The sequence below is a fragment of the Sarcophilus harrisii genome, chromosome 2 (genome assembly GCF_902635505.1).
Source record: "Sarcophilus harrisii chromosome 2, mSarHar1.11, whole genome shotgun sequence".
Taxonomy (NCBI): domain Eukaryota; kingdom Metazoa; phylum Chordata; class Mammalia; order Dasyuromorphia; family Dasyuridae; genus Sarcophilus; species Sarcophilus harrisii.
Genome location: NC_045427.1, coordinates 435,607,015 through 435,633,415, shown reverse-complemented (window position 1 = coordinate 435,633,415; position 26,401 = coordinate 435,607,015). Strand labels below are relative to the sequence as shown.

The window sequence follows — 26,401 nt, the reverse complement described above, 5'->3', positions numbered from 1 at the left end:
TCATCACAGTTACTCCTTAGAATCCTCAGCTTGGGTGCTGCCTTAGACACAGAGCCTCTGCTGAATGCTTCCGCTGCTTATGGCTCTCCCCAACCTGAAATTATTTCTTAACTTACTTTGTAGCCACGTCTGTGTTGGATTCCCCCAGTAAGTTCAAGCTCCTTGGGAGTAAAGACTTTTGTTTCAGTTCCCCAGTAATTAGTCAGTGCTTTGTAAATGGTAAACACTTAATAATGCCCCTTGAATTGAATTCTTAAAGACAGAGCAGAAAGTTACAGTGCTGGACTTGGAATCAGGGAAATAGCAAATTTCATCTCCAGCATGTACTAGCTGTGTGATCCTGAGCAAGTTACTTAACTTCTGAACCTTAGTTTTCTCATCTGTAAGATGGGGGATAATGCTTCTAACATCCTCATTACAGGGTTGGTATGAGGTGCCAATAAGACAATATATTCAAAGCTTGATGTAAATATCAGATATTGATATTACTTCCTAAAAGTCTGGGCATCTTTCTTCATGATGAGAGAAAAGAATAAAAACGAAGGTGACACACAAACTCCATGTTTTTCTCTTAGACCTGGCAGTTTCTTTCTTTTCTTACTCTAACATCATTTACAAATAGAGGAGGAGGAGTTTTGGACTTGAGCTGAAGACCATCCTTGATCTGTCACAAGCCTCAGTTACCTTGTCTGCAAATGGGGATAATAACCCTTGTACTACCTCTCTCCTGGCTCTGTTCAAAAGCTGGGATGCTGTCCTTTGGAGGGCATGGTGCCAGGAGCCTAGGGCTTGGTATTTATTGTTTTGGCAAGGACCGAGGAGTGTTACACTGGAAGTATGGATTTGGGGGTCGGAAACCCTGAGATCAATTGCTGGCCCTGCTATGTGACCCTGGATGAGCCATTTCCCTTCTTGGGGCTCAGTTTCCTCATTTGTAAAATGAGAGGATTGAACTAAACATACTCTAAGATCCTTCCCAACTTTAACTCCTATAATTAAAATATAAGGTATCATTGCCAATGGGCTGGGGCTACTGCTACTGGAAGAATCATTGGAATACAGATTTAGACCTTAGAGGATCTCAAAGTTCATCTAGTCAAATGGTAGTTAAGTGGTACTAGGAGTCAGGTGGATTTGAATAGAAATCCAGCCACAGGCATTTATTAGCTGTATAATCCTACTGTTTGCCTCAGTTTCTTCAAGTGTAAAATTGGGATAATAATAGCACCTACTTCCCAAGGTTGCTATGAGGATCAAATGAGATAATAATTATAAAGTGCTTAGCACAGTGCCTGATACATTCTAAGTGTTCTATAAAAGTTAGGATGATAATGATGATTATAAATTATAAAGTACCATTTCCATACAAGATGCTGGTGCTAATGGAAGAATCACAGAAATACAGATTTAGACTTGAAAGAAATCTTTAAGGTCATCTAATCATATGGTAGCTAGGTGGTACAGAGTTCTCGACTTAGAATCAGAAAGATCTAAGTTCAAATTCAGCCACAGACACTTATTCACTAGATGATCCTAAGCAAATCACTTAACCTCCATTTTCCTCGGTTTGTTCAACTATAAAATGGGGATAATAATAGCATTTACCTCTCAGGATTGTTGTGAGGATAAAATGAGGTAATATTTGGAAAGTTCCTGGCATACAGTGGGTGCTATAGAAATGTGAGCTATTATTTTAATTTAGTCCATCTGTCTCATTTTTACAGATGAGGAAACCAAAGCTCAAAGGTGAAATGCCTCGCCCAGTGTTATTTGTGTAATATGGAGCATAATTGGGATTTGAACCCAATCTTATGAATCAAGAAATCATGTTCTTTACAATGTTCCATCAGGGGATGTTGAAATAAGTCACCAAATCCCCAGATGGAGCCATGAAGCTTCAGGGAAGAAAACCTGAAATAATTAGAAAGTTTCCTTCAATCAAAAATGGTTCTTGGACCTGATTACATGAATGTGTTTTTAAAAAAGTAAGGGGTAACAATATGCAGGTCCTCATGAGGACTGAGGAGATAATAAAGTGAGATCTGAGGGTGGAACCCTCCCAAGTCTTCCACGAATGCAGAGGAGCCCAGAGAGGAAACCCCGGCACTGTATTCCTACCATCTTTATGTCTGCCCAATCCTACACATGATTCTCTGGTTCCACTTGCAAGTCCCTCCATGGAGAAAAATATTTGGCGATTTGAAGAAATGATAGAGGTGGGCTGGAGAGGGGATTGGGGTAGGGTAGGATCAAAAGAGGCAGTCACAAGTATATAAGGGAAAGAGAATAACAGTATCCAATAAACAGGGAAATGGGACTGGGGCTTCAGTGCCCAGCAGAGCTGAGTAAAAGGGACTACAGGATTGTGAAGAAGAGAATACAGTTTTGGTCACTGCCTAGCATGGGTGACTTGGCTCACTTGACTTGCTTCCTAGGATTGGAGAGATAAGGAAGAATGGAAGCTTCATTCAAACCAGATTTACATCCTCCCTGGAAAGCACCCTGTACTTTCTCAGCTTCCCCATGGCTCACAATGATTCCCATGATCAGAATCATTCTCCTCCCCTTCTTCTCCTTAAAGAATGTCTACCTGATCCTTGTGCAAAAGTCTAAAAAATCCCTTTCTTTGCATTTCCCACCCCAATTTTATTGACCTCCAGTGCTAGAGAATTCCTTACCTTCCAAATGACTCTAATGATTAGAAGAGATTTTTTTTTTCATATACAGTAAAACAAGTTTCCTCTTTATAAATCTACCCAATGCTCCTGTTATGTCCTCTGAAGGCTTGTAGATTCAGTCTTTATTCCAGGAGAGACCTCCAGAGAGCGGAAGACAGTGGCTATAATGTGCCTGTACTAAACATCCCCTTCCTGCATATAATCTGTATTAGAAAATCTAATCTTTATTATATTCATCTATAGCCATGTTTTTTCTCCCCTACTACACAATCATCTATCTCCATAAGGGCAGGAATCTTGTTTTAATCATATTTTTAATCTCTTCTTACTTGCTATAGTAATGAATGAATGAACAAATGGAAGAAAGGGGTTGAAAACCAAGATACTTCTGTTGGCTCCAAGGGTTACTGCTGCTCCTCGTACCCAGGAAAGAGCGGACAGGGGGCCAGGTACCCCTGCCTGGGGGTCCCATCCCACAGCATTGCTTACCTGTCCTGGAGTCGATCCTGGGTGTCTTTGAGCCGAGCCCTCAGGTGCCGGATACAGACCTCCTTTTGCTGCAGGGGTGTCAGGTACTGCTCTGGGGTGGGAGGCTTGATGCCATGGTTATCACTACACAGGGTATACTTCATCGAACGCCTGCAAGATGGGGCAGCTGGTTAGTGCTGCTTCTCCATGGACAGCCCCCTCTCCAGAGCTGAGAGATGCCCAGAGCTCTCCATCCCCCCTTCTCCTTCACCCCTGGAGAGAGCACGACTCACCAGCAACGAGCGGTGTGACTCTGTGTCAGTAGGGGCGGTGACACTTCTGCTACCTCGGATTGAGGGGCTGTGCCCTGGGAGGGACCCAAACGTGTGTGTGTGTGTGTGTGTGTGTGTGTGTGTGTGTGTGTGTTTTATCAGGCTCCTCCCATCATGGCCACCTTCCCCACAATGCTTCACCTATGTTCCTCTTGAAACAAATATGTGCAAATTCACCCGAACAGTCCTCCCCACACACATACACAAACACGCATGTGCCCACCCATGCCACAAACACATACAAAGAGATGGACACATAGCTCACACACCCTATCCCTTCACACGTGTGTGTGCTTGTACACTGAGAAGCAGGTGCACACACAGGTTGCAGGTACATGTACACGGAGATCAGCTGGTTCTGGACACCTGACCTCCGCACCTCCATGCCAGTCAACAGCTGTGCCCAAAGTTCCTGGGAGACCAGGTTCCAACCCTACCAGGTGGGAGGGCACAGACCCATCTGTATGATGCATGAGGAAACAAGACTCACCCCCAAAGGATCCCCCACCCAGCACCTCATGTCATGGATTCCAGGTTTTCTCGGTTCTATTTTTGGTAAGAGCCTAATTCTCTCTGCTGCATAACTAAAATTGCTTAATGTGGGCTTCAGGGCCGTTTTACAGAATAAGAAATAAAGGCTCAGAGAGAGAAAAGGTCACACAGGTAAGAGAAGGCAAGGCTCCCCACAGCCAGGGGGTCGAGGCCCAGGACGGGCAAGGGGCAGTTACCTGGGTGTGGGACTGCTGTCACTGCCCTTATAGGAGCCAGAGTTGCTGCTGCTGCTGAGTGAGGAGGTACCATAGGTATCCCGCATGCTGACGGGGGGTGAGGTACGCCTGGAGGCAGGAAGAAGAGGTGGAGGCCCAAGCTGGGTGTCAGAGCATGGCGAACATTGAGAGAACACGGCCAGCCCATTTCGTCCGTACAGCCCCCGGCTGTGGGGCGATCATGGGGGGGTATACAGACAGGGGTGACAGAACAGACAGTGGAAATCGAAGTCAAGTTGGAAAATAAAGTGGAGGCTGGGCCCGTTGTCCCCCCAAGGCCACAAGTGGAGGCCGTTCCTCCTTACACAGAGCTAGCCCTACCTTGCTCCCATCGCCTAGATGTAAAGTGCCCAGGGTATGTCATGCTCAAGAACCCTCTCATTTCTTCCAATGGCTCACAGAGAAGTGACATGCTCAAGATCACACAGCCAGAACATATGTCTCCAGGCAGAACTGAGTGGTGTTCTATTCCAGGTCACTTGTTAGAATGGTCCCCAACATTCAGTGTCCCCGAGGGCTGAGAAAAGAGCTCCCTGACATGGTCAAGAGCCCATTAGAAAAGCACAAAGGAGGGAGTGTCTCTGTTTGTCTCTGTCTCTCTCTCTCTGTCTCTCTCTCTCTCTCTCTCTCTCTCTCTCTCTCTCTCTGTCTCTTTGTGTCTCTCTCTCTCTCTGCATGTTATGGGAAGGGAGACAAGAAGATAATACATCTATGGGGACCCAGTTATTATAAGCCAAAGACAGAAAGACTTCCCTCTAGTAGCAATGCATCGATATATCCCCCACAGCTCTAGGAGGCTTTATACTTTTTAAAGCATTTTTGTATGAGCCTGAGCTTTCCCTTTAGGGGGCCTCTGGGGTCTGTAAAATAGAGATGTTAATGATATTCATACTATCAACCCAACAGAATTGTGGGGATCGATTGAACTCATGTAGTGAGGCACTTTGTCAGCTCTTTGGTGATATACAAATAGAAGTTATTACTATTATTATCATCAACATCTAATCCAACTCTTTCATTACACAGATGGGGAAAACTTGAGTCAGAGAGAAACACCATCCAAGGTGACCTACTGAATCCAGAGCTGAGACTCAAACCCAGATCTCCTTTCAACCCAGCACTCCCAGGGATTTCCAAGGTCCCTATGTTTTGTAATCCTCACATTAGTACTTTGATCCAGGAAGGACACAGAATATCACCATTTTATAGATGAGGAAACTGAAGCTCAGAGAAGGAGGCTCTCTTGCCCCTTATTGCACAGTAAGTTTGTTCAGGGGAACCAGATGTGAATTTATATGTGATCATCAGGCCCACATTCAAACTTGTTTTAGGGGGAGGGTGAACAAGAAAGAGAAAACTAGATGGGGAGAAATAGAAAGAGAGAAGGCAAAGAGGGGAAGCAGCAGGGGAGAAAAGGGGGAAGGAGATAGAGAAGAAAGAGACATATAGGAAAAAGTGGAGACAGAAGGAGAGGAACAGAGAGTGGGGACAGGGAAGAGAGAAGGATGGAGGAGAGTCAGGGAGAGAGAAGTAGAGAAATAGTGAGGGGGATTTATAGGAGGAGAAAGAGATAAGGGGAGATGGGGGAAATGGGGGGGAGGCAGACATATGGAGGAGGTAGAAAAAAAACAGCAGACAAAGGGAGAGACAGAGAGAGAGAGAGTGTGGAAGATGGGGGACAAAAGACAGAGTCCCAGAAAAAGATGAAGACAGACAGATAGGACTGTAATCAGCTGAAAGGAGACCCTAATATTTTAGAGCTGTTAGGGGCACAGGAGGCCACCTGATGCATCCCCTAAGCCTACCGACGGGGTCACTGAAGCCAAGGTCACAGGGTCTGGGGCCCCCAGTGCTGCCCAGACCCATCACAGGCCCCCCCGCTCAACCCCCCCGGTGCAGGGCCCAGGGAAGAAGGTGACTCACCTGCGGGATCCGGTGGAGGGCCTTCTGCTCCCAGGCAGGGACATGGCCATGAGGCTGCGGGTCCTAGTGAGGGGCGGGATGGGTGCCGCGGCTGAGGAGAAAGGGCGGGTTGGGAGGGCCGGGGGCAGGGCCGGCCCCGGCCAGGTCATCCTCTCGCTGGGGCCTCCACCGGGCATGGCTGCCTCACCTCCTCTCACCCCTTCGGGCCTCGGACAGGGCCCCTGGCTTACCCTCGGGCTGAGCGTGCCCTGGGCGGAGGAGGCCCCTGCTGCCTCGGCCTGAGAAACGTATTTAAAGACAATCCTCCTTTGGGACTGTTCCCTTTCCCCTGACCTTATAATTCTAGAAGAGCCAAGTTGGGAGGAACCTTAGAGATTATGGCATCCAACTCTCCCCATTTCAGAGATGGAGAAACTGAGGCTCAGGTTAAATGATACCACAGAGAGAGCCAAGAGTAGAACAAGGACTAGAACCCAGGACTTTTGACTCTTACACAAAATTTTCAGATCAGATGGGATCTTAGAGATTGCCTTGTCCCGCTCCTTCCCCTCACAAATGTACACACACACACACATTCACAGACAAGAAAACTGACGTTGGGGAGAAGAGGCTTGTCAGAAACCCCTGCACACACGGAGAGGAGGGTCTCCTGACCCCCGGCCGCCCCCCAGCTGCCTCCCTTGGTCTGGCTCAGACGGGGGGCTCCCTTTCCCTGAGCCCTGCAGCTCCGGCAGACGCCCCTCGGCTGGGCCAGCTCCTGCTTCCCTGAGGAAGGAGTCCCTGCGGCAGGAGCTGGCCCCGAGCGGGCTCCCTGCCCCTGTTTACAAGGGGCCAATCTCACCAACCGTCACATCAGCCATATCCACTGAGGGCCCGGCGGCACAAGGTGCTTTCCGTCTACAGGGGAAACAAGACAGACGGACAATACTAACACACAGATGTAGAGAGACACACGAACACAAAGCATCACGGAGGGGGTGCCGCTTGGGGGGCCCCAGTGCGGCCGTTTCTAAGGCGGACACGGGCACGAGCATGCAGGGGTGCCCATTGGCAATGGGCAGTGGCAGGCGTGCACAGGAGGGCAGCCATGCAGGCAGCCATGCCCGCAGTGCCAGGGCCAAGTCAGGAGCAGCCGGGGGACCCCTTTCGGTCAGAACCCAGGAGGACAATAGCAACCAGCTGTTTCCCAAAGGAAAGGTCGCAAGTGGGGAACAAAGCCTGCCACAGACATCTCTGCCAGCTTCCTTCCTGCTCTGGCCCTCCCTAAGCCTCCCAGGCCTCCCAGGCAGCAAAGGCAGCATCAGGACTCTGATCCGCCCTCAGTCTTGAGGGCCTCCTCTTGCTCAGCCCCACCTTTCCTGGCGGCAGTAATGGGGAGCACTTCCTATCCTATTCCCCTCCCCACCCCACCCCCGCTTCTTCTCACATGCCATTAGCTTCTTCTCTGAGCGGTCAGTCCTTCAATGGAAAGCTAGGTCTACCCCAATTTTAAGGGGATGAAAAGTCCTTTAAGGGAAGGAATACATTCCCCTTGAAGAAAGCTCTGGGAGAGGGGGAGAGGAGAGAAGAAGGTTCCTAACTAAAATAGATTGTGGGAAATCTTTGAAAAAGGGGAAAAGAATCCATCTGGCCTATGGGGGGAAAAGAAGGTATTAGCTAAGAAGGAGAGAGATAAGAACTGGCAGGGAGGTCATTTAGCCCAAAGATGTCAAACTCCAGGTCCATAGGCCATGAAGGTCAGAAAAACTCCCAAGTGCAGCAGAACCAGATTAAAATGTAATTGGAAAATGCTGAACAAAATAAAATACAACACAACAGAGATCATGTTAATTTGTAGTTTCCTAAGTCAACAGTCATCCTAAAAGGTTTTGTTTTTATCTGAGTTTGACAGCACCCTCTGCCCAACTGTTTATCCCATGCAGAAGACCACACTACATTTCCAATAAATTGAACAATTTCAATGATAAGTGTCCAAGGCAGAGTATTCTACTTTGAGATTTTGTTAAGAAGTTAATTAACGATCTTGTGATCCCACTTTGCTAGGAAGTTTTCCTCAGTTTAAACTAAAATCTTTTTATTATTATTATTATTATTATAATTAAATTATTATAGCTTTTTGTTGACAGAACATATGCATGGGTGATTTTTCAACATTGTCCCTTGCAATCACTTTTGTTCCAATTTTTCCCTTCCCTCCCTCCACCCCTTCCCCTAGATAGCAGGCAGTCTCAGTCTCATACATGTTAAACATGTTAAGGTATATCTTAAATACAATATGTATGTGCAGATCCGTACAGTTCTTTTGTTGCACAAGAAAAATCGGATTCAGAAAGGTAAAAATAACTTGGGAAGAAAAACAAAAATGCAAGTAGTTCACATTTATTTCCCAATGTTTTTTCTCTGCATGGAGCTGGTTCTCGCCATCATTGATCAATTGGAACTGAATTGGATCTTCTCATTGTCAAAAATATCCACTTCCATCAGAATATATCCACTTATATAGTATTGCTGTTGAAGTGAACAATGATCTCCTAGTTCTGCTCATTTCATTTAGCATCATGAACTAAAATATTTTTGTTATTGTCATTTGTGTCTATCTCTTTATGACCCATTCAGAGTTTTCTTGATGAAGATATTGGAATGCTTTTGCCATTTCCTTCTTCAGCTCATTTTCCAGATAAGAAAACTGAGACAGACAGGATTAAGTGACTGGGCCAGGGTCACAAAGCTAGTAAATGTCTGGGGCCAATTTTGAGTTCAGGAAGATGTCTTTCTGGTTCCATGCTTCATTATGCCACCTAGTTTCCCAAAACTAATAATCTGTCTTTACAACTTTCATCCATGGTTTTTATTCTGCTCTGGGGTAAAGCAGAACAAGTCCAAGCCCTCTTTCATATAATAATCTTTCAAATACTTAAATTCCACTCTCCCTTCATACTTTTTGTTGCATGTTCTGTTTTTTAAACTTTCCAGTTCCTTAAATTTTTTTATTATTCTAGTTATTCTAGTATGGACACACTTTAGTTGATTAATGTCCTTCCTAAAAAGTGGTACCCAAAATAGAACATGACATGCCAGAAGGAGGGCTGACAAGGGTAGCCTTTCTAGGACTCTTCTCACCATTGCCATGGCTTTGCAAACCAAGCTCTTCCTGCCTGGACACTATTCCTCGCTATATATTGTTTCCTTTTAATAGAATGTAAGCTTCTTAAAGTCAGGGAAGATCTCCTTTATATACCTGTCTCTCCACAGCAAGCTGTTAATAATTTTCTACTCAGTCATTACTCAATTTTAAGTGGTAGTCTGATGGAATAACCACTCCAGCCTGGAAAGTCTCCAGGACTCATCTAATCTTTAGGAAGGCAGGAGGTATTGAAGTGTGAGCCATAGTCCAGCTCCCAGAACTCTTACTTCAGGCCCAAGGGAAACTATCAATAAACATGCCTTAAGTACTGTACAAAAATGAGACAGTTCTTTCCTCAAATAGCTTATATCCCACTAGAATCATCACAATGGATTAGTTTTACTTGTTTGATCTGAGGTAATGCCTTTTCTCAACTTTGCAGAAATCCTTGAGGCTCTGGTCTTCACTCCAGGAGTTCCCATCCCGAGGACTAGGATCAAAAAGAGAGATTAGAATTGGGCCCAGGACCAAGGACACTCAAGCCAAAGAGAAGGCACATAGGATGTGTGCACTTCAGTGAGATGACTCAGATCACTGAATCTACCACTGCCTGCAAAAGAAAAACTGGGGAACTGGGCAAAGATGGTCCTGAAATCTGGCAATCGGACTCAGGCGTCCCCAGTTTGTGGGGAAGATACCCTGCTCAACTTTAGTGCCCTTCTACTTGACCCCTAGACACACCTTACACGCCAGGCAGTTCTGGCTGAGAGAGCTAGTTTCTCACAGCTAGACAAAAGAGGTCTGCTCAAATGGCTCATTTCCTGGCCCAGAGCACAGAGCACACCCTGTTTTTAGAAGGACGGGGCAGGACACAGCTCATATTGTCTTCTCTCCATAGCTCACAGGTGTCAGGTACCTGGCCCTCAGGGGAGCTGCCAGACTCTTGGCTGGTCAACTGAGCTCCACGCCTCTGCCTGCCCATCTCTCAGCAGCTAGGTGAGTCTACCCCACATGGAAATGGTTCCCCATCAGGCTTTGAGCCCTGATCCCAGAGCTCTTGAGCCTGGCTACTGACTCTGCTGCTACCTCAGTCAGCCAATCTCTTGTATCTCAGTTTCTCCAGCTGTAAAATGAGAAGATGAGATTAGAACACTGCCAAGGTCTCTTCCAGAGCAAAATTAATGATCCTGTGAGCCTGAAAAAACTGAAGCAAAAAGGGATAAGTATGTTATCTGGAATCACCCAGCTAGTGTCTGAGTTCAAATTTGAATTCAAATTTTCCTGACTCCAGACCCAGGAGTCTATCCACAGAACCATTACACTGCCTTTCATATAAGAGATGCTCAATGAGCCCTTCTGGAAATGACTTCAGATGTGGCTACCAAGAGAGATCTAGGAGAGCTGGGCTGGCTCCTCTGCTCACTCAGCAGCCCACATTGTCCTTCTTCTCTTGTTCCTCCTCCTCCCCCAAAAATGATTATCAACCCATTGTTTAACACCAATGAAGAGTCCCAATACTCTAGGAGCTTTCTGTGGTTTCCTTCAGTTTAGGAAAAGAAGCTCTGTGGGCAGTGTCCTAGCCACAGGTCAAGGAAAATCTCTGCTTTCATAGCCTGACCGGGGAAGGACAAGGGGGGAAGAAGTGGAAAGTCTGGAACAAACACAGACTCCCAGAAGTATAAGGTGATTGCACATATTTAATTTATATCAGATTGCTTGCTGTCTTGGGGAAGGGAGAGAAGGAGCAAAATTTGGAACACAAGGTTTTTTAGGGATGAATGTTGAAAACTTTGCATGTATTTGGGAAAATAAAATGCTATTAAAAGTTAAGCTAATAAAAATTAGCACACCATCAATTGGAGAATGGTTGGGAAAATTGTGGTATATGAATGTTATGGAATATTATTGTTCTGTAAGAAATGACCAGCAGGATGAATACAGAGAGGCTTGGAGAGACTAACATGAACTGATGCTGAGTAAAATGAACAGAACCAGGAGATCATTATATACTTCAAAAACGATACTGTATGAGGATGTATTCTGATGGAAGTGGATTTCTTCGACAAAGAGAAGATCTAACTTAGTTTCTATTGATCAATGATGGACAGAAGCAGCTACATCCAAAGAAAGAACACTGGAAAATGAATGTAAACTGTTTGCATTTTTGTTCTTCTTCCCGGGTTATTTCTACCTTTTGAATCCAATTCTCCCTGTGCAACAAGAGAACTGTTCAGTTCTGCACACGCATATTGTATCTAGGATATACTGCGACATATTTAACATGTATAGGACTGCTTGCCATCTCGGGGAGGGGTTGGCGGGAGAGAGGGGAAAAATCAGAACAGAAGTGAGTGCAAGGGATAATGTTGTAAAAAATTACCCAGGCATGAGTTCTGTCAATAAAAAGTTATAATAAAAAAAATTAGCACAAAAGAAAAGGTGAACCGAGGTAGGCAAGGTATATCTGTTCTATTTAGATAATAATAATAATGGTAGATAGCATTTGTATACTTGTCCCAAAAGTCTTAGTGCAGTTAAAAACTTTGATAACAATATTGTACCAAGACTCCGGGACATCCTGTCTAGTGTTTCAAGGTTTACAAAGCACATACAATACTTATTCTATCTCATTTTATCCTCACAACAACCCAATGAGGTAGTTGTTATTCCTGTTTCCGTATTACATATAGGTAAACTGAGGCTGAAAGGTTAAATGATTTGTTCACAACTAGTGTGACTATGAGGCAGGATTCAAATTCAAGTCCTCTCACTCCATCTACTGTGTCCCCTGGCTGCCTAGACATCTTCAGAGTTCTCCCCAATCTGGCTCTATCCTATAGCCTTAACTCCCATTATTCAAGACAGAAGATTTTGGGTTGACTCCTGATCCTGTTATTTACCACATGTGACCCCAGGCAAATTACTTTTGTCCTCTGGACCTATTTCTCCTCATCTGTAAAATGAAGGCGGTAGATCAAAAGATCACCAACTTTCTTTATAGACTTAAATCTTACGGATCCCTTTCTACCATCCCTCACACTCAGACAGTGATCCCCTTACTTACTTTGAAAATACCACCTCCAAGCCCTTCTGATGCACCCTCCACTTCCTGGCCTAGAATGACTTCCAGAGCTTAAGGTCTTTTCCAGAGCAAAATTAATGATCTTGTGAGCCTGAGAAAACTGAAGCAAACAGAGATACGTATGTTATCTGGAATCACCCAGCTAGTGTCTGAGTTCAAATTTAAATTCAGGAGTCTATCCACAGTGCCATTAGCTGCTTTTCATATAAGAGATGCTCAATGAGCCCTTCTGGAAATGAGTTCGGATGTGGCTACCAAGAGAAATCTAGGAGAGCTGGTCTGGCTCCTCTGCTCACTCAGCAGCCCACATTGTCCTTATCCTCTTGTTCCCCAAAGGCCAAGGATTTGATTATCAACCCATTGTTTAATACCAATGAAGAGCCCCAATACTTTAGGAGCTTTCTGTGGTTTCCTTCAATTTAGGAAAAGAAGCTCTGTGGGCAGTGTCCTAGCCACAGGTCAAGGAAAATCTCCAGCAGTCTTCTCCATCCCTAGGGATCATATCTCTGGCCGATGGTCATTCAGTCTCTGCTTGAATACTTTCAATGATGAAGGAGCTTTACTTTACAGCCCATTTCACATCTTTTCTTGCTAGGTATATTAGAAAATTCTTACAGTAAACCAATATGGGTTGCCCTATAACATGTTTGTCCTAGCTACCCCTGAAAACAAGTTAAAAGAACCTAATTCTCCTTTGACAGCCCTCATGTTGTCAATCTTCAAGCAGCACAGTCACCCATCCTCTCACATTTCTGATTGCCCTGATTTGTTCTAGCTTAGGAATGTCCTACCTAAACAATGGGCCTAAAACTGAACTTAGATACTCTAAATGTGGTGCAGCCAAGGCAGAGGGCAGCAAGAGTATTACTGCCACCATTTGGGACACCGGACTTCTAGACATTCAATTAATAACCCAAGTACAACTAAATATTACTGTAGATATGATTGCTATATAGCTTAAAGTCTAATTGAGAATACAAACTTCCCAAACATGAAATAGTGAGATGCTAAGTAATATGGTGGACAGTAGAGAGGAGGAAGAACTAAAAGCCTAAATAGTTAAAAAAGACTCTCTGCAGAGGTGGGCCTTGGAGAATGGGAAGAATATGGAGGAGAGGGTGGGAATATTCCTGAGAAAAGGAAGGACAGTTGTGAATGGGCTAGAGTCTGACTAGAGGGCATTGCAAGATGTCCAAATATTCTTCAAAAGGTCCTCTTAAACCTTAAACCTAACATGAAAAGTTATCAGTGACTCTCAAAGTTATAGCTGGACAGTTCCAATGATCTTGAGCTGAAGAGAATCATCTACACTCAGAGAGAGGACTGTGGGAATTGAGTGTGGATCACAACATAGCATTTGCATACTTTTTTGTTGTGGTTTGCTTGCATTTTATTTTTTCTCATTTTTTTCCTTTTTGATCTGATTTTTCTTGTGCAGCAAGATAATTGTACAAATATGTATACATATATTGGATTTAACATAATTTTTACCATGTTTAACATAGATTAGTCGGCATCTAGGAAAGGGGGTAGGAGGAAGGAGGGGAAATTGGAATGCAAAGTTTTGCAAGCGTCAATGTTGAAAAATTATCCATTCATATGTTTTGAAAATAAAAATCCTTAATTAAAAAAAAAGTTTTTGTTGGAATATATCTTGAAGGTTATCGATCTACTGTCTCTTCAGGGGGAACATTTCACTCTTGGATAATTCTAAATTGCTAGGAAGCTCACATCAGACCTAGGGTCACTTCTCCACAATGTTTGTTCCCAGTTCTGCCCATTGTAGCCAAGCAGATGTCAAATTCTCCTTTCATGGGATAACCTTTGTTTTAGTGTGTATGTGTTTGGCAAGGCAATTGGGGTTAAGTGACTTGCCCAGGGTCACACAGCGAGTGAGTGTTAAGTTTCTAAGGCCAGATTTTAACTCAAGGCCTCCTGACTCCAGGACTGGTGCTCTATCCACTGTGCCCCAGAGATAATCTTTTTAAATACTTCAGGATAACTATTGTATCTATCCCTCATTCCCCTCCACCACACATTTCCTCCTTCCAGACTAAATCTCTCTCTTCTCTTCAAATCCCAATCAATTCTCATTTGGCATTATTTCAAGACCTTGCAACATCTTGATGCTCTCCTTTGGACATTCTCCAAATTATCAGTGTTTTTTCTAAAAGGTGGTACACAGATCTGAACATATCTGAACTCTTAATGTGGCCTGAGATTACACTAGCTTTTCTGGCTGTCATATCCCATTTGACTTTCATTGATCTTAGAGATCCTTAGAGTCCTCAGGGAATTTTTCAGACAAATTCCTGTTTAACTATACCTTCACATCTTGGACTTAGGTACTTATACTTGTAAAGTTGATTTTTTTTAACCCAGATGTAAGATTAGATACATTTACCTCTATTATATTTCTTCTTATTAGATCTAGCCTATCAAGATTTTGGACCCTGACTTGGTCACCCTAAACATACTTGCCAGCTCTCCTACTACTGTGCCATTTGCAAATTTGATACATGTTTTACATATATATATGTGTGTGTGTGTGTGCGTGTGTATGTGTGTGTGTGTATGTGTATAGTTTTAAAAAATTTAGAAAATTAGATGCTTTAAAAAAAAAGGCATCATTAACCCTTTCTATAGTGGCTAGAAACTGGAAAATGAAGGGATGCCCATCAATTGGAGAATGGGTGGGTAAATTGTGTTATATGAATGTTATGGAATATTATTGTTCTGTGAGAAATGACCAGCAGGATGAATACAGAGAGGCTTGGAGAGACTTACATGAACTGATGCTAAGTGAAATGAGCAGAACCAGGAGATCATTATATACTTCAACAACAATACTGTATGAGGATGTATTCTGATGGAAGTGGATATCTTCAACAAAGAAAAGATCCAATTCAGTTCCAATTGATCAATGATGAACAGAATCAGCTACACCCAGAGAAGTTATATTGGGAAATGAATGTGGACTACTTGCATTTTTGTCTTTCCTCACAGGTTATTTTTACCTTCTGAATTCAATTCTTCTTGCGCAACAAGAGAACTGTTCGGTTCTGCACACATAGATTGTATCTAGGATATACTGTGACCTATTTAACATGTATAGGACTGCTTGCCATCTAGGGGAGGGGGGGAAGGAGGGAGGGGAAAAGTCAGAACAGAAGTGAGTGCAAGGGATAATGTTGTAAAAAATTACCCAGGCATGGGCTCTATCAATAAAAAGTTATAATAATAAAAAAAAGCTGTCATTGTTACTTCCCAATGCTATCCTCTATCACAGTACCCTTCCGTGGCATCTAGGGCCATTTTTGTTATCCAGCATTCTGTATCTTGCCACTGGACCCAGATAGTTCTAAAAGAGAAAATGGAGCTGACAATTTTGCATAGCCCTCTCTCACTTAAATCCAATTCGCATGCAAGTCATGGCATCACCTTTCTGATGTCATGGTCCTCTTCAAGAACAAAGGATAAATAACAACCTTTCCTTAGAATGAAGAGAAATGGGTAAGTGGAACAACCAGACATATCAGCTATGTATGACATCCCTCTACCAGTGCTTGATAAAATGTTAAACAGCGGAGGGACAAGGACAGATCCCTGAGGCACTCTGATGTAGACCTCAATCCAAACCGACACAGAACTATTAATGAGTCTTTGAGTCTAGCTATTTAACCAGTTCTGAAACTATTTATCTGTACTATATTCTAGCCCACGTATCTCCATCTCATCCACAAGGAAAGCATAAGAAACTTAGTCAAATGCTTTGCTAAAATCAAGGTAAACTGTATTTATATCATAGTCTTGATCTATCTGTACAATAACACTTTTAGGAAAGACATTGGGCTTGAATAGGTATGATCATTGCTTTCTTTTCTGGATGTGCACTAATCATCTCTTTAATATCCATTCTGGAATCCAATCAGGAATTTAAGCCAAGTTCATTGACCCAAAGTTTGCACACTCTATTATCTTACTTTAAAGAAAACACTTTCTCCAGGCTTAAAGCTATTCTCCTGTTCTGAAGGATTTTGCAAAGATCACTGACTGTGGCTCAGCAATCACACATATATCAGTTCTTTTGGTCATGTGCATCATGATTGATCTCTTATTATCTCTCTACTTGTAGATTCCAATTCTATATTAATCTCTTTTTCTGTCTTGTTTTTTTTTTTTTTGTCCTTCCCAGTTAAAAAGTTGCTCTTATTGGAAAAAAAAAACAAAGAAAACTGGACTTGAATGATTCTTCCTTTTCAGGACTAAAAAACAACTGAACTATTGATCGTAGTGGCTACAGAGCACAAGCCCTTTGCCTTCTTTGTAACCTCCTCTTTACTCCACTTATAGGTATTAAACATATTTTGTTGTTCTTAGTGATCCTTACCAGGCTCAACTCAATTTTATTCAGAGTTTTAGTGCCTCGTCTCAGGTAAGACTCAAGAACTCAGTACAAAAAAAGTACTATTAAAATTTGGTATCAGAGATTCTGGGTTCAAAGTATAAGGAGTTAGGTTCAAAGTATTAGGAGCCTTCCTGGCTTCTGAGATTCTTTCTAGTTCTACAACTATCTTACAATGCTCTGCCATTTGTTTGTTTGTTTGTTTTGTTTTGTTTTTTATCCATTCACCTCTTGCCATAACTTCCTGCTTCTAGTCTCTCTCTTCTTTAATCCATTTTTCACAAACCTGCCCAAATAATCTTCCTAGGATCCAGCCTGACGTTTTCCTACTCAAAAATCCTTCAATGGCTCCCTATTACTAACATTATACAGGACTCTCTAAGTTGGCATTCAAGACCCTGTACTCACTCATTTCTCAACTTTATTTCACACTACTCTTTTTCATATATTCTCTGCTCTAGACAATGTAAGTGTTCTAGTTCCCTGACCTGGTCTTCCCCTTTCCCACCTTTATGCATTTGTGCAATCCATCCAACATACTTGGGGTCAGACTCCCCGTGGTGAGACCATTCTCTCTCTCTGTATCCTTGAATGAGCTGAATCTCACTCCTAGCCAAATATTTCTTCTTGTATACTCTTTGCACTATTTTAGTTTATATTCCCTAATTTTTATTTGCTGTTTACTTTGATAAAGAGGTATATTAACTATTCATGATGGTCTTTTGTATAACTAGTGTTTGGTGGGAAGAAGAAAAACTGATAGAAGTAAGCTAAGTATTACCCTCCTTGTATGAGTGATCAGAAGTATCCTTAATCCTGGACTTAAAGTATTACTCCACAGATTACCAATATTTGAGGTGTGGTGGGTAGATATAATTCCTGTCCAATATTTCTCTTATATAGGCACCACTAGGTGGCATAATGGATAGGGTGCCAGGCCTGCAGTCAAGACCTGAACTCAAACCAAGGCCCTAAATGCTGAGTTGGAGAATTTGGATGTTATTTAAAATTATGGGAAGTCAGTGATAGCTTTCAGGTAGAGGCAGGTGTATCTGTGGAGGGAATGAATGTAATATGATGAAAAGAGCAGGAAAACAAATCTGGCAGCAACAATTAAGGATGGAATGGAGGAGGAGAAAGGAGAAGTGGTTTTTGTGGTTGTCTCTCATATCTCATTTTTTTTGGTGAGCCAATTGGGGTTAAGTCACTTGCCCAGGTCACACAGCCAGGAAGTGTTAAGTGTCTGAGACCAGATTTAAACTCAAGTCCTCCTGACTTTGGGGCTGGTGCTCTATCCACTGTGTCACCTAGAAGCCCCACATCTCATTCTTCTTAAAGGTCATTCCATGTAATGAACAAGTCCAAACAATGCTGGCATCAGGACTGACTTTGCCAGCGCTCTGTGTCCATGCTCAGTTTGGACATAACTGATGCCGATCATGATGCCGATTAATCTGCCTAGAGATTGCACTGCTCAAGGTAAGCTTAAAGGAGCCAGGTTCTAGAGTTGGGAAGACCTCTCTTGCTATAGATTTGGAAGGTAAAGCCCAGAGCAGCCTGATTTGCCTAAGATCATAAAATAATTAGTAGGCGGTGTTTAACCCAGGTATTTAAAGGCTGAAAATCAGGTGCTCTTTCTGCCACTTTATAGGGCTGCTCCCACAAGCTGCTTGCACTAGTACAAAAGATACATGAGAACGGTTCCACCTACTTAAGATAGGCTGGGCATTGCCCAAGAGGACAGCTCTGCAAAATTTTGCACTTCCTAATGAAGGGATATCCCTTCCTTCCTTTCTTCCTTCCTTCCTTCCTTCCTTTCTTTCCTTCCTCTCTCCCTTCCTCCCTTTTTTCCCTTCCTCCATCCATATCTGCTCCCTCCCTTCTTTCTTTCCTTCTTTCCTTCCTTCCTCCCTCCCTGCCTCCCATTCTTCTTCCCTTCTTTCCTTCCTTCCTTCCTTCCTTCCTTCCTTCCTTCCTTCCTTCCTTCCTTCCTTCCTTCCTTCCTTCCTTCTTTCCTTCCTTCCTTCCTTCCTTCCTTCCTTCCTTTCTTCCTTCCTTCCTTCCTTCCTTCCTTCCTTCCTTCCTTCCTTCCTTCCTTCCTTCCTTCCTTCCTTCCTTCCTTCTTCCCCTTATGAGCAATCAGGAAGTATCTTTTATCTTGGGACCAAAGTATTGAAGTGTGGTGGACAGGTATCATTCTAGCCGAATATCCCTCTTATATAGGACTAGCTAAATGGTGTAGTGGATAGACTATTGAGCTTGGAGTCAAAAAGACCCAAATTCAAATCCAACCTCAGACACTTACTAGCTGTGTGACAATGACAAACTATTCTAGTTTCTTTGCCAAAAAAAGCCCCAAATAGGGTCACAAAGAGCTGGACATGACCACAAGAACATCACCCCTGTTATGTGGGTAGTAGTTCTCTTCCTGTTCCCCAAAGGCAGAAATTATAATTGGTTTTATACATACATACATATAGATATAGATATAGATATAGATAAATAAGGGGTGGGTCAGATACTACATCAGATATTGATCCATTCCATTGTTTTCATTTAGTCATTTCAGTCATGTCTGACTCCTTTTGACTCCATTTGGGGTTCTCTTGGCAGAGATACTGGAGTGAGCTGCCCTTTCCTTCTCCATCTCATTTTACAGATGAGGAAAATGAGGCAAACAGGGTTAAGTGACTAGCTCAGGGTCATACAGCTAGTAAGTGTCTGAGGCTGGATTTAAACTTGTCATCTTGACTCCAAGCTCAGAGCTGTGACACCTAGCTATATACCAGATGCAAACTAAACCATTTTTGGCTTCTCTGGACTTGCCGATTGGGTGACAGTCAGCCTATTCATTTCCCATAGCGTACAAAGTGGTCCTTTTATTACTAGGGCTTCCTGGCCCAGGTTCCCCCCTTCTGCCTTCCACTTGCTGTTTAAGCCACTCTGCCAACTAATGTAACACAACTAAAGCTTTTCAGGTATTCTGAGGAAGGGAGGGATCTCATTGAGAATAATTCTTTCTGGGACCCAAGGGTGATATATGTGTGTGAGAGAGGCCATAGGTAGGAGGAGGAATTGTTTCCTATTCCCTCCACCTTAGAATATATTCCCTATCCTCTTCACTTTTCCACAGTCTATACAACTCCCCAGAGAATCCCTCCCTGGCTATGCTGCTCCAAGTTAGAACCTTGAAACTCACCCCACTCCACACGCACATCCCTTGGAACTTGTATTATTACACTTTCAATGAATGCTATAACCTTTAGTACTTAATGTTTCCTGTATCTCAGTGTCTTTTCTTCCCAACTCAACTGAGAGCACTTACTGCCTATCCCATTCATTCATCTGGCCTTTAATTGCACACAGGCTTGGAATGCAATTTAACTCTTTCATGTATGAAAATCTTATCTCCCCCAGCCAGACTGTGAGCTCTCCAAGGTAACGGACTGACTTCATTTCCCATTAGATCATAAGCTCCTTGAGGGAAGGAACTATCTTTTGCTTCATTTTGTGTCTTTGATACTTAGTGCCTAGCACTTAGTAGGTATCTACTTTGATTAATTGGTTCAACTTCTGATTCCCTCTATAGCCTAACATTGGATGGGGGACACAGTATTCTAAATAAATTCTAAATACTCTAAATAGATTCATAGAACTTTATAAAGAGAATGGTTCAAAATGGGCAGAAAGTGATCTTTAAATACATAAGGTTGGAGCCGAAAGGTTCCTTGGGGATTATCTAGTCCAATTCTACTCATTTTATAGAACAGGAAACAGAAACCCAGAGAGAGGGAAAATGATTTGCCCAATGTCACACTGCAAGTCAAAGACAGACCCAGGCCAAAAAAGACCAAAACCAGGCTTCCTGATTAGTCCAAGGCACTTTCCACTACTACTCCAAGTTCTCTCTGTAGTGCAGTGTTTCCCCTTTCCTGGAAGCACCGCAAAGAAGCATATCTGGCTGGCTGGTGCTAGCAGCTTCTAAGGGAGATCTTTCTTGGAATGATTTTCCTTGATGACCTTTCACAGCTGACAAGCTGTTTCAGTGGCAAGACATGTTCCCCTAAGTCCCTGCCAGGAAGGGGATAGCTGAGGCCATGCAATCAATTGTTTTGATGCCTTTAAAGGCATGCAAAAACTCTTTCCCTTTTGGTTCTCAGATCCCTCCATTTGGAAACTTCAAGTCCTCCCCATTCAGTGTTCTTCTGGGTTCTCTCTCTGCTCCAAAAGCTCCCAGAGAAAAAAGGACGGCAACCATGACACTGTCACCATGAAGCTAGAGAGCTTAGGGGCCACTCTCCCACTCCTTCCCGGATATCTGTTCAACATAGAATACAGAAAGGAAACCCAGAGACCATAGGGAGTTAGGCTGTGATAAGGAGCACCTACCTAGATACAAATATCCTCTGGGCTGAAATCCCTGCTCTCTGCCATCCATCACTGTGCATGAACTAGAACTTGAGAGTTTCTAGCAAAACTATGAGGGATGGAGAACCCCAGTAGGCATCCAGTTCAATGCATATTTGAAAAACAATCTCCACTATAACACATTATTTAGTGGTCATTCAATTTTTGCCTAAAGACTTCCATTCAGGAAGGGGAACCTACTACTTATTGAGGCTACCCAGTCTACTTACAGCAAATCATTTTTACAGATGAAAAAACTGAGACAAACAGGGTTCAGTGACTCGGTTACACCACTAGTAAAAGGCAGATTTGAACTTACGAAGATGAATCTTCCTTATTCAAGCCTGGAATTTTAGCCACTAACTACATAAGTATTCTTAGACTAGTCTTATTCAACCTTTTCTCTCATTATTTGATTTTGCAAAGTAGTGCTATAACTGAACTGATTGCCCCCCCCAAAAAAGGAATGCATAGGGTCTGCAGCTATAAATTCACTGATGTAAGAAACTTCTTGGTTAAGAAAATCCCTCCTACCAATGCTGGTCTCCAAATAGCCAGGAACCTATAGTCTTCAAGTGTTTCCTGGAAACAATGAAGGGTTCAGTGACTTGCCCAGAGCCATGTAGGTCAGAGGGAGGACCTGAACTCAAGTCTCAGCAGCCAATTCTTTCTTTACCATGTCACGGCTCCATCTTATCCCTTAAGATAAAGTTTGCAATTTCCTACCTCTTCATTTCTCCTGATCATAACCTTCTCTATCTCACAGGAAACTTTCCTTGGCTATCCCAACCACTGGGGATCTCTTCTTCCTCATAGTTGTAGCCTTCGCTATCCTATCATTAACTCTATACTGCTAATCATTGTCAGGGATTGATCATGTCTTACATCTCCCAGAGCACAGGGCCTCAAGCACATTAGATGCTCCATAAAGGTTCGTTCATTCATCATACTTTAAGTTTAATAAATGTTTATTAAGGAACTATTATGTGCAAGGCATTGTACTGGGGATATGGTATTGGAGACAGGAAGATGCAATTATGCTGTCCCTGCCCCCAAGGAGCTTACATTCCCTTTTTTAGTTGAGAATCTGTGGAAGTTATAGCCAGAAGAAGACTATTTTCAGGAAGAAACTGCTCACCAATCACAGCCAAATACTTCTCACAGACAACCCCATCTCCCCCAGTTTGCAGACAGTGAAAACAGCAAAGTTGAGTTTTAAACTGGGGCTATTTTATCCCAGATCTTTCCACTAAACAATATTACCTCTCCCTCCCTGTTCTGAGTCCTAACCTTCCTGTCAGTGAAAGTAATTACACTTGGCTCCTTCCCTGTGAGCTTTAGATCCATGGCCAGGGGACGGGGAAGTATTTCAGAGAGAACACGGAGAAAAAGAATTTGTTGGACTAGTTATGTCACTGAAGTGCTTTTCTCGTGCCTTGTCAAGGTGAGGCAGTGACCTTGAGTTCTCAAAAAGCTAGCAATGTCTTACCAAGCATAGAGGTTTTATGTGTGGGATCAATTTCTTTTTTGGCTACAGCTGCTTACAAGAGTAAGATGTGAGGAGCTTGAGTCAGAGGAGGTAGAGCCTGTGCGGATGGAAACGCACTGAGAAATGCAGCTTGTATAAAGACTTAGCACAGGAGCCCTCCCTCCTTGACCTACTAGAGAGCAGAGACAGAATCAGTTTTCAGCCCCTGTCCCAGTGAGAAACAATATTCTAATGTGTTGTAGGCCCCTGGGATTTCCTTAAGGAGGCCCTTGATTTCACAGCTTGCTTGCAGCCTGGACTCAGAATCAGACCTCCTTTCCCAGGCCAGGCTCCCCCTGCATCAAGCACAGAGCAAGACAGCCCCGGGAGCTTGGTGCAATGCATCCAGAGGGTTGCCATAGTATTAAGGCCAGCCCTCAAGGACTCCTAGTCCCCCTGATGCTTCTGCACAGCCTCTCTGCTGTGAGTCCAAGAAGTTTGGACTGGGGAACACATCTGACCACAAGCTCTGGCTCCAGGTGGTTAGGATGAGAGCGAGGAGGAAGGGAAAGGAACAGGATGTGTTCTATGTTTGGAAAATAGATAGCAAAGAAAATAGAAACAGAAGGAAGGGGAGGCAATGGAAGTGACACTGTGCCAGGAATTCCCAGTTTTCTGCTACTGACTTCTGTGTGACCTTGGATAAATCATTTCCCCAATCTGGGCCTCAGTTTCTTTATCTGCAAAACAGGTAAAACAAGCCCTGCTCTGGCTCATTCCCTGGGTTCTAATGAGGATTACAATGAATAATGAGCTGGAAGGGCTTTGTAAAATTGGGAACAAATGTCATGTAACATTATTTTATTAATAGGTAATTTTTTTAATCTTTTCCCTTTGAATCATAGCAACTTCTTCTCACTTCTGAAGGATAGGGGAAAAGACCCAAGAAGAGACTCAGGCATGACCTTTGTATGCATGAACTACCTTCTACCTAGAAAGAAAGGCGCCATCTTAATTCATCCTCACAGGAGGCAAGAAGATGAGGTTTGTGGAATGAAGAATCTTAGAACTGAGAGAGAGCCCAGTGGTCATGTGGTCCAACCATTCACCCTACACAGAAACTACCTCCTTAATCTGTTCATGTGGGCTCCAATGACAGGGTTCTCACTTATGCCCTGAGAGCCCTGTTCATTGTTGGGTAGTTCTTGGTTAAGAAGTTCTTACCACAGCAAACTGAAATTTGGCAAATTCCATTGATTGCTCCACTTGGGTCCAAGAAGAATTAGTCTGTTCCTTCTTCCTTGTGACAACCCTTCTGTATCTATATCTGAAGACCACCATCTTGCTTTTAAGTGTTCTCTTTCTCCAGGTTAATTATCCCAGTTTCTTTTACTGATCCTTATATGAAAACTGCTTCTAATTGTTTCCTCCATAACCTTCCCCAGGACAATCAATTAACATTTATTAAGCATTTATTATGTGCCAGGCCCTATGCTCAGCATTAGGAATAACATTTCAGTTTATCATTGTTCCTGTTAAAATATGACAAAATAATATACAAGAGTGGGCTGGCCATGGGATCATAAATTTATGTATCAAAATTAACTATATCCCTCAGAGAAGTTTTAAACGATTTGTTCAAGAATACTCATATAATAAATGACAGAAGTACTTAAATTCAATCTCTCTGGTTCTATGCTGTAAAACACTCACCCACTTAGACCCTTTGTCCAAACCAGAGGCTACTGAGCCCTCTCTACCAGCCTAGCCATTCTGGGAAATGGTCCCAACCTTGCCAGACACTCTCTGCTTTGTAATGATATTCCAAATGGTAGAGGATAGATCATCAAGACTGAATTCTTTGGGCTCAGAGATGGGCCAGAAGCTCTGGGAAGTTTTGGTGCCAGGGTTCTCTCTACAACTGGCAAGTGTATTATCCACCAGATGGAAATCCCTTGGTGACCTTGGCCACGATGCTCCCATTCTGGAGCTGATAAAGTCATCAAGGCTCGCAGTAGAATCCTACATAACAATCTTAAGGTTTCAATTTTTATAAGACCCTTGATTGGGAAATAAAATCAAACCTCCAAGGCAACCTTTTTACCTTTTAAGAAGCATCTTGTCCTAAGCATTTTTCAGATTCCTTATATACAGAGAAACACAGAACATGACCACAGGACCCCAAATTTAGAACTAAAAGGAATTTAGAGGCCATCTAGTTTTCCTCCCTCATGTAGGAGATGAAGAAGCTGAGGTCCAGGGAAGTTAAATGATTTGCCTTGTGTTATAGGACATGAGTGTCAGAGGGGGAATTTGAACCCAGCTCCTTAGAATCCTCTGAAACCCAATTCCATTATATCACGCTATCTCCCTGATAAGTGAAAGAAGGGGAGCTGATGGTTGGATCTAGTCCAACCATATCTTTTTTCAGAAGAGAAAATTGGGACCCAGAAAGGGGTGCAATTTGTTCAGGTCACGAGCATGTTAATGGAAGTGTTGGGATCAGAATTTAGGCTTCTTGATTCTCCATGTAGTGTTCTTTGTATTATGCTACACATGTCCCTTCTGGACAAAGCCATCCCTACAGAGTGCGGGGTAGCTAGGAGCTAGTCAGTCTGCATGGTCATCCCTGAATATGTGCATCCCAGGGAAGGCAGTTTATAAGGAATGTGGCTGGCAACCTTGAGGAGAACAGCTTATGGAATTTGGATAGGAGTGAAAAGGAGAAGAAAAGACCCACTTGTTCCTTTGCCTTGGTGACAGGGGGTTGTAAAAGAGTGGTGTGATCATGCTTAATTTATTTTACCTCTCTAGACCTTATTTTTCTTGTCTATGAAAATGGGAATGCTGCTTACTTGGCAATATGCACCATCTCAGAATTATGACAAGGAAAGGCAGCTAGATGGCACAGTGGATAGAGCACCAGTCCAGAAGTCAGGAGGACCTGTGTTCAAATTTAGCCTCAGACACTTAACATAACTAGTTGTGTGGCCCTTGGCAAGTCACTTAACCCTAACTGCCTTGTCCACCCCCACCCCCCAAAAAGAATTATGACAAGGAACATAGTATTACAGTGATGCAATAGATATTAGTTATCTTGTAAATTGTGAAGTGCTATAGAAATGTGTTATTAAATTAAGATTTGCAAAACACTTCACATATATAGATGGAGAAGTTGTCCCATGAGAAGTTAAAATTCCAGGCTTTCTTACTCCAAGTCTAGCACTGTATCCAGTATGCCACCAAAGGCACCCACCATAAAATTAATAATAATAAATTAGATTCCCAACCTTCTTTGAATTAGAAGACAGAGAAGATAAAACAAGGGATAGGAGGAACCTTGAGTACTCACCTGATCTTAAAACATATTCCTAAGATACATCAAATTTCTCTCTTAAGAGCTTGAAGGAGGTGGTGATTTCATGCTCCTCTCAGGGACCCACTCTTACATAAGACAATTTGTAAGCTAAGGAAGTTTGCTTCTCTTATCTAACTGGAATCCTCTTGCATTAGGTTCAGGGCACATCCCCTTATTTAGTCCTCAATTATGTCGAGACTGGCCCAATGCCATCTTAAAACCAAGGGCATATTGGGGGAAGGAGGAGGAGGAATGTTTTCCTCAACAAATTTTTTATGTCTTGATTTGAAATCCATCATTCCCGACATGGAACTTGTCTATTATTATGAAATCACTCCTCATCCTCTTCTCTGAACTAGGAAATGCCAAATCTTCCCACTTCAGAATAT

At 43.0% G+C, this 26,401-nt stretch overlaps 1 protein-coding gene across 6 annotated transcripts in view; it reads right to left on the bottom strand.

The window, feature by feature from the left end:
- Nucleotides 1-26,401, bottom strand: part of SNPH (syntaphilin) — a 46,247-nt gene that overhangs the window by 9,177 nt on the left and 10,669 nt on the right. The window contains exons 3-6 of one of the 6 annotated variants that reach the window (XM_031954165.1): nucleotides 7,014-7,065; nucleotides 6,169-6,446; nucleotides 4,207-4,413; nucleotides 3,168-3,317 (exon numbers count right to left, since the gene is read on the bottom strand). In XM_031954165.1, the coding sequence (XP_031810025.1) occupies nucleotides 3,168-3,317; nucleotides 4,207-4,413; nucleotides 6,169-6,446; nucleotides 7,014-7,028 (650 nt within the window). In that variant the 5' untranslated portion in view covers nucleotides 7,029-7,065. Of the gene's footprint in view, nucleotides 1-3,167; nucleotides 3,318-4,206; nucleotides 4,414-6,168; nucleotides 6,447-7,013; nucleotides 8,259-26,401 lie in introns of those variants that run through there. The other 5 variants (XM_031954164.1, XM_023507364.2, XM_031954166.1 and 2 more) reach the window with 5 other exon arrangements.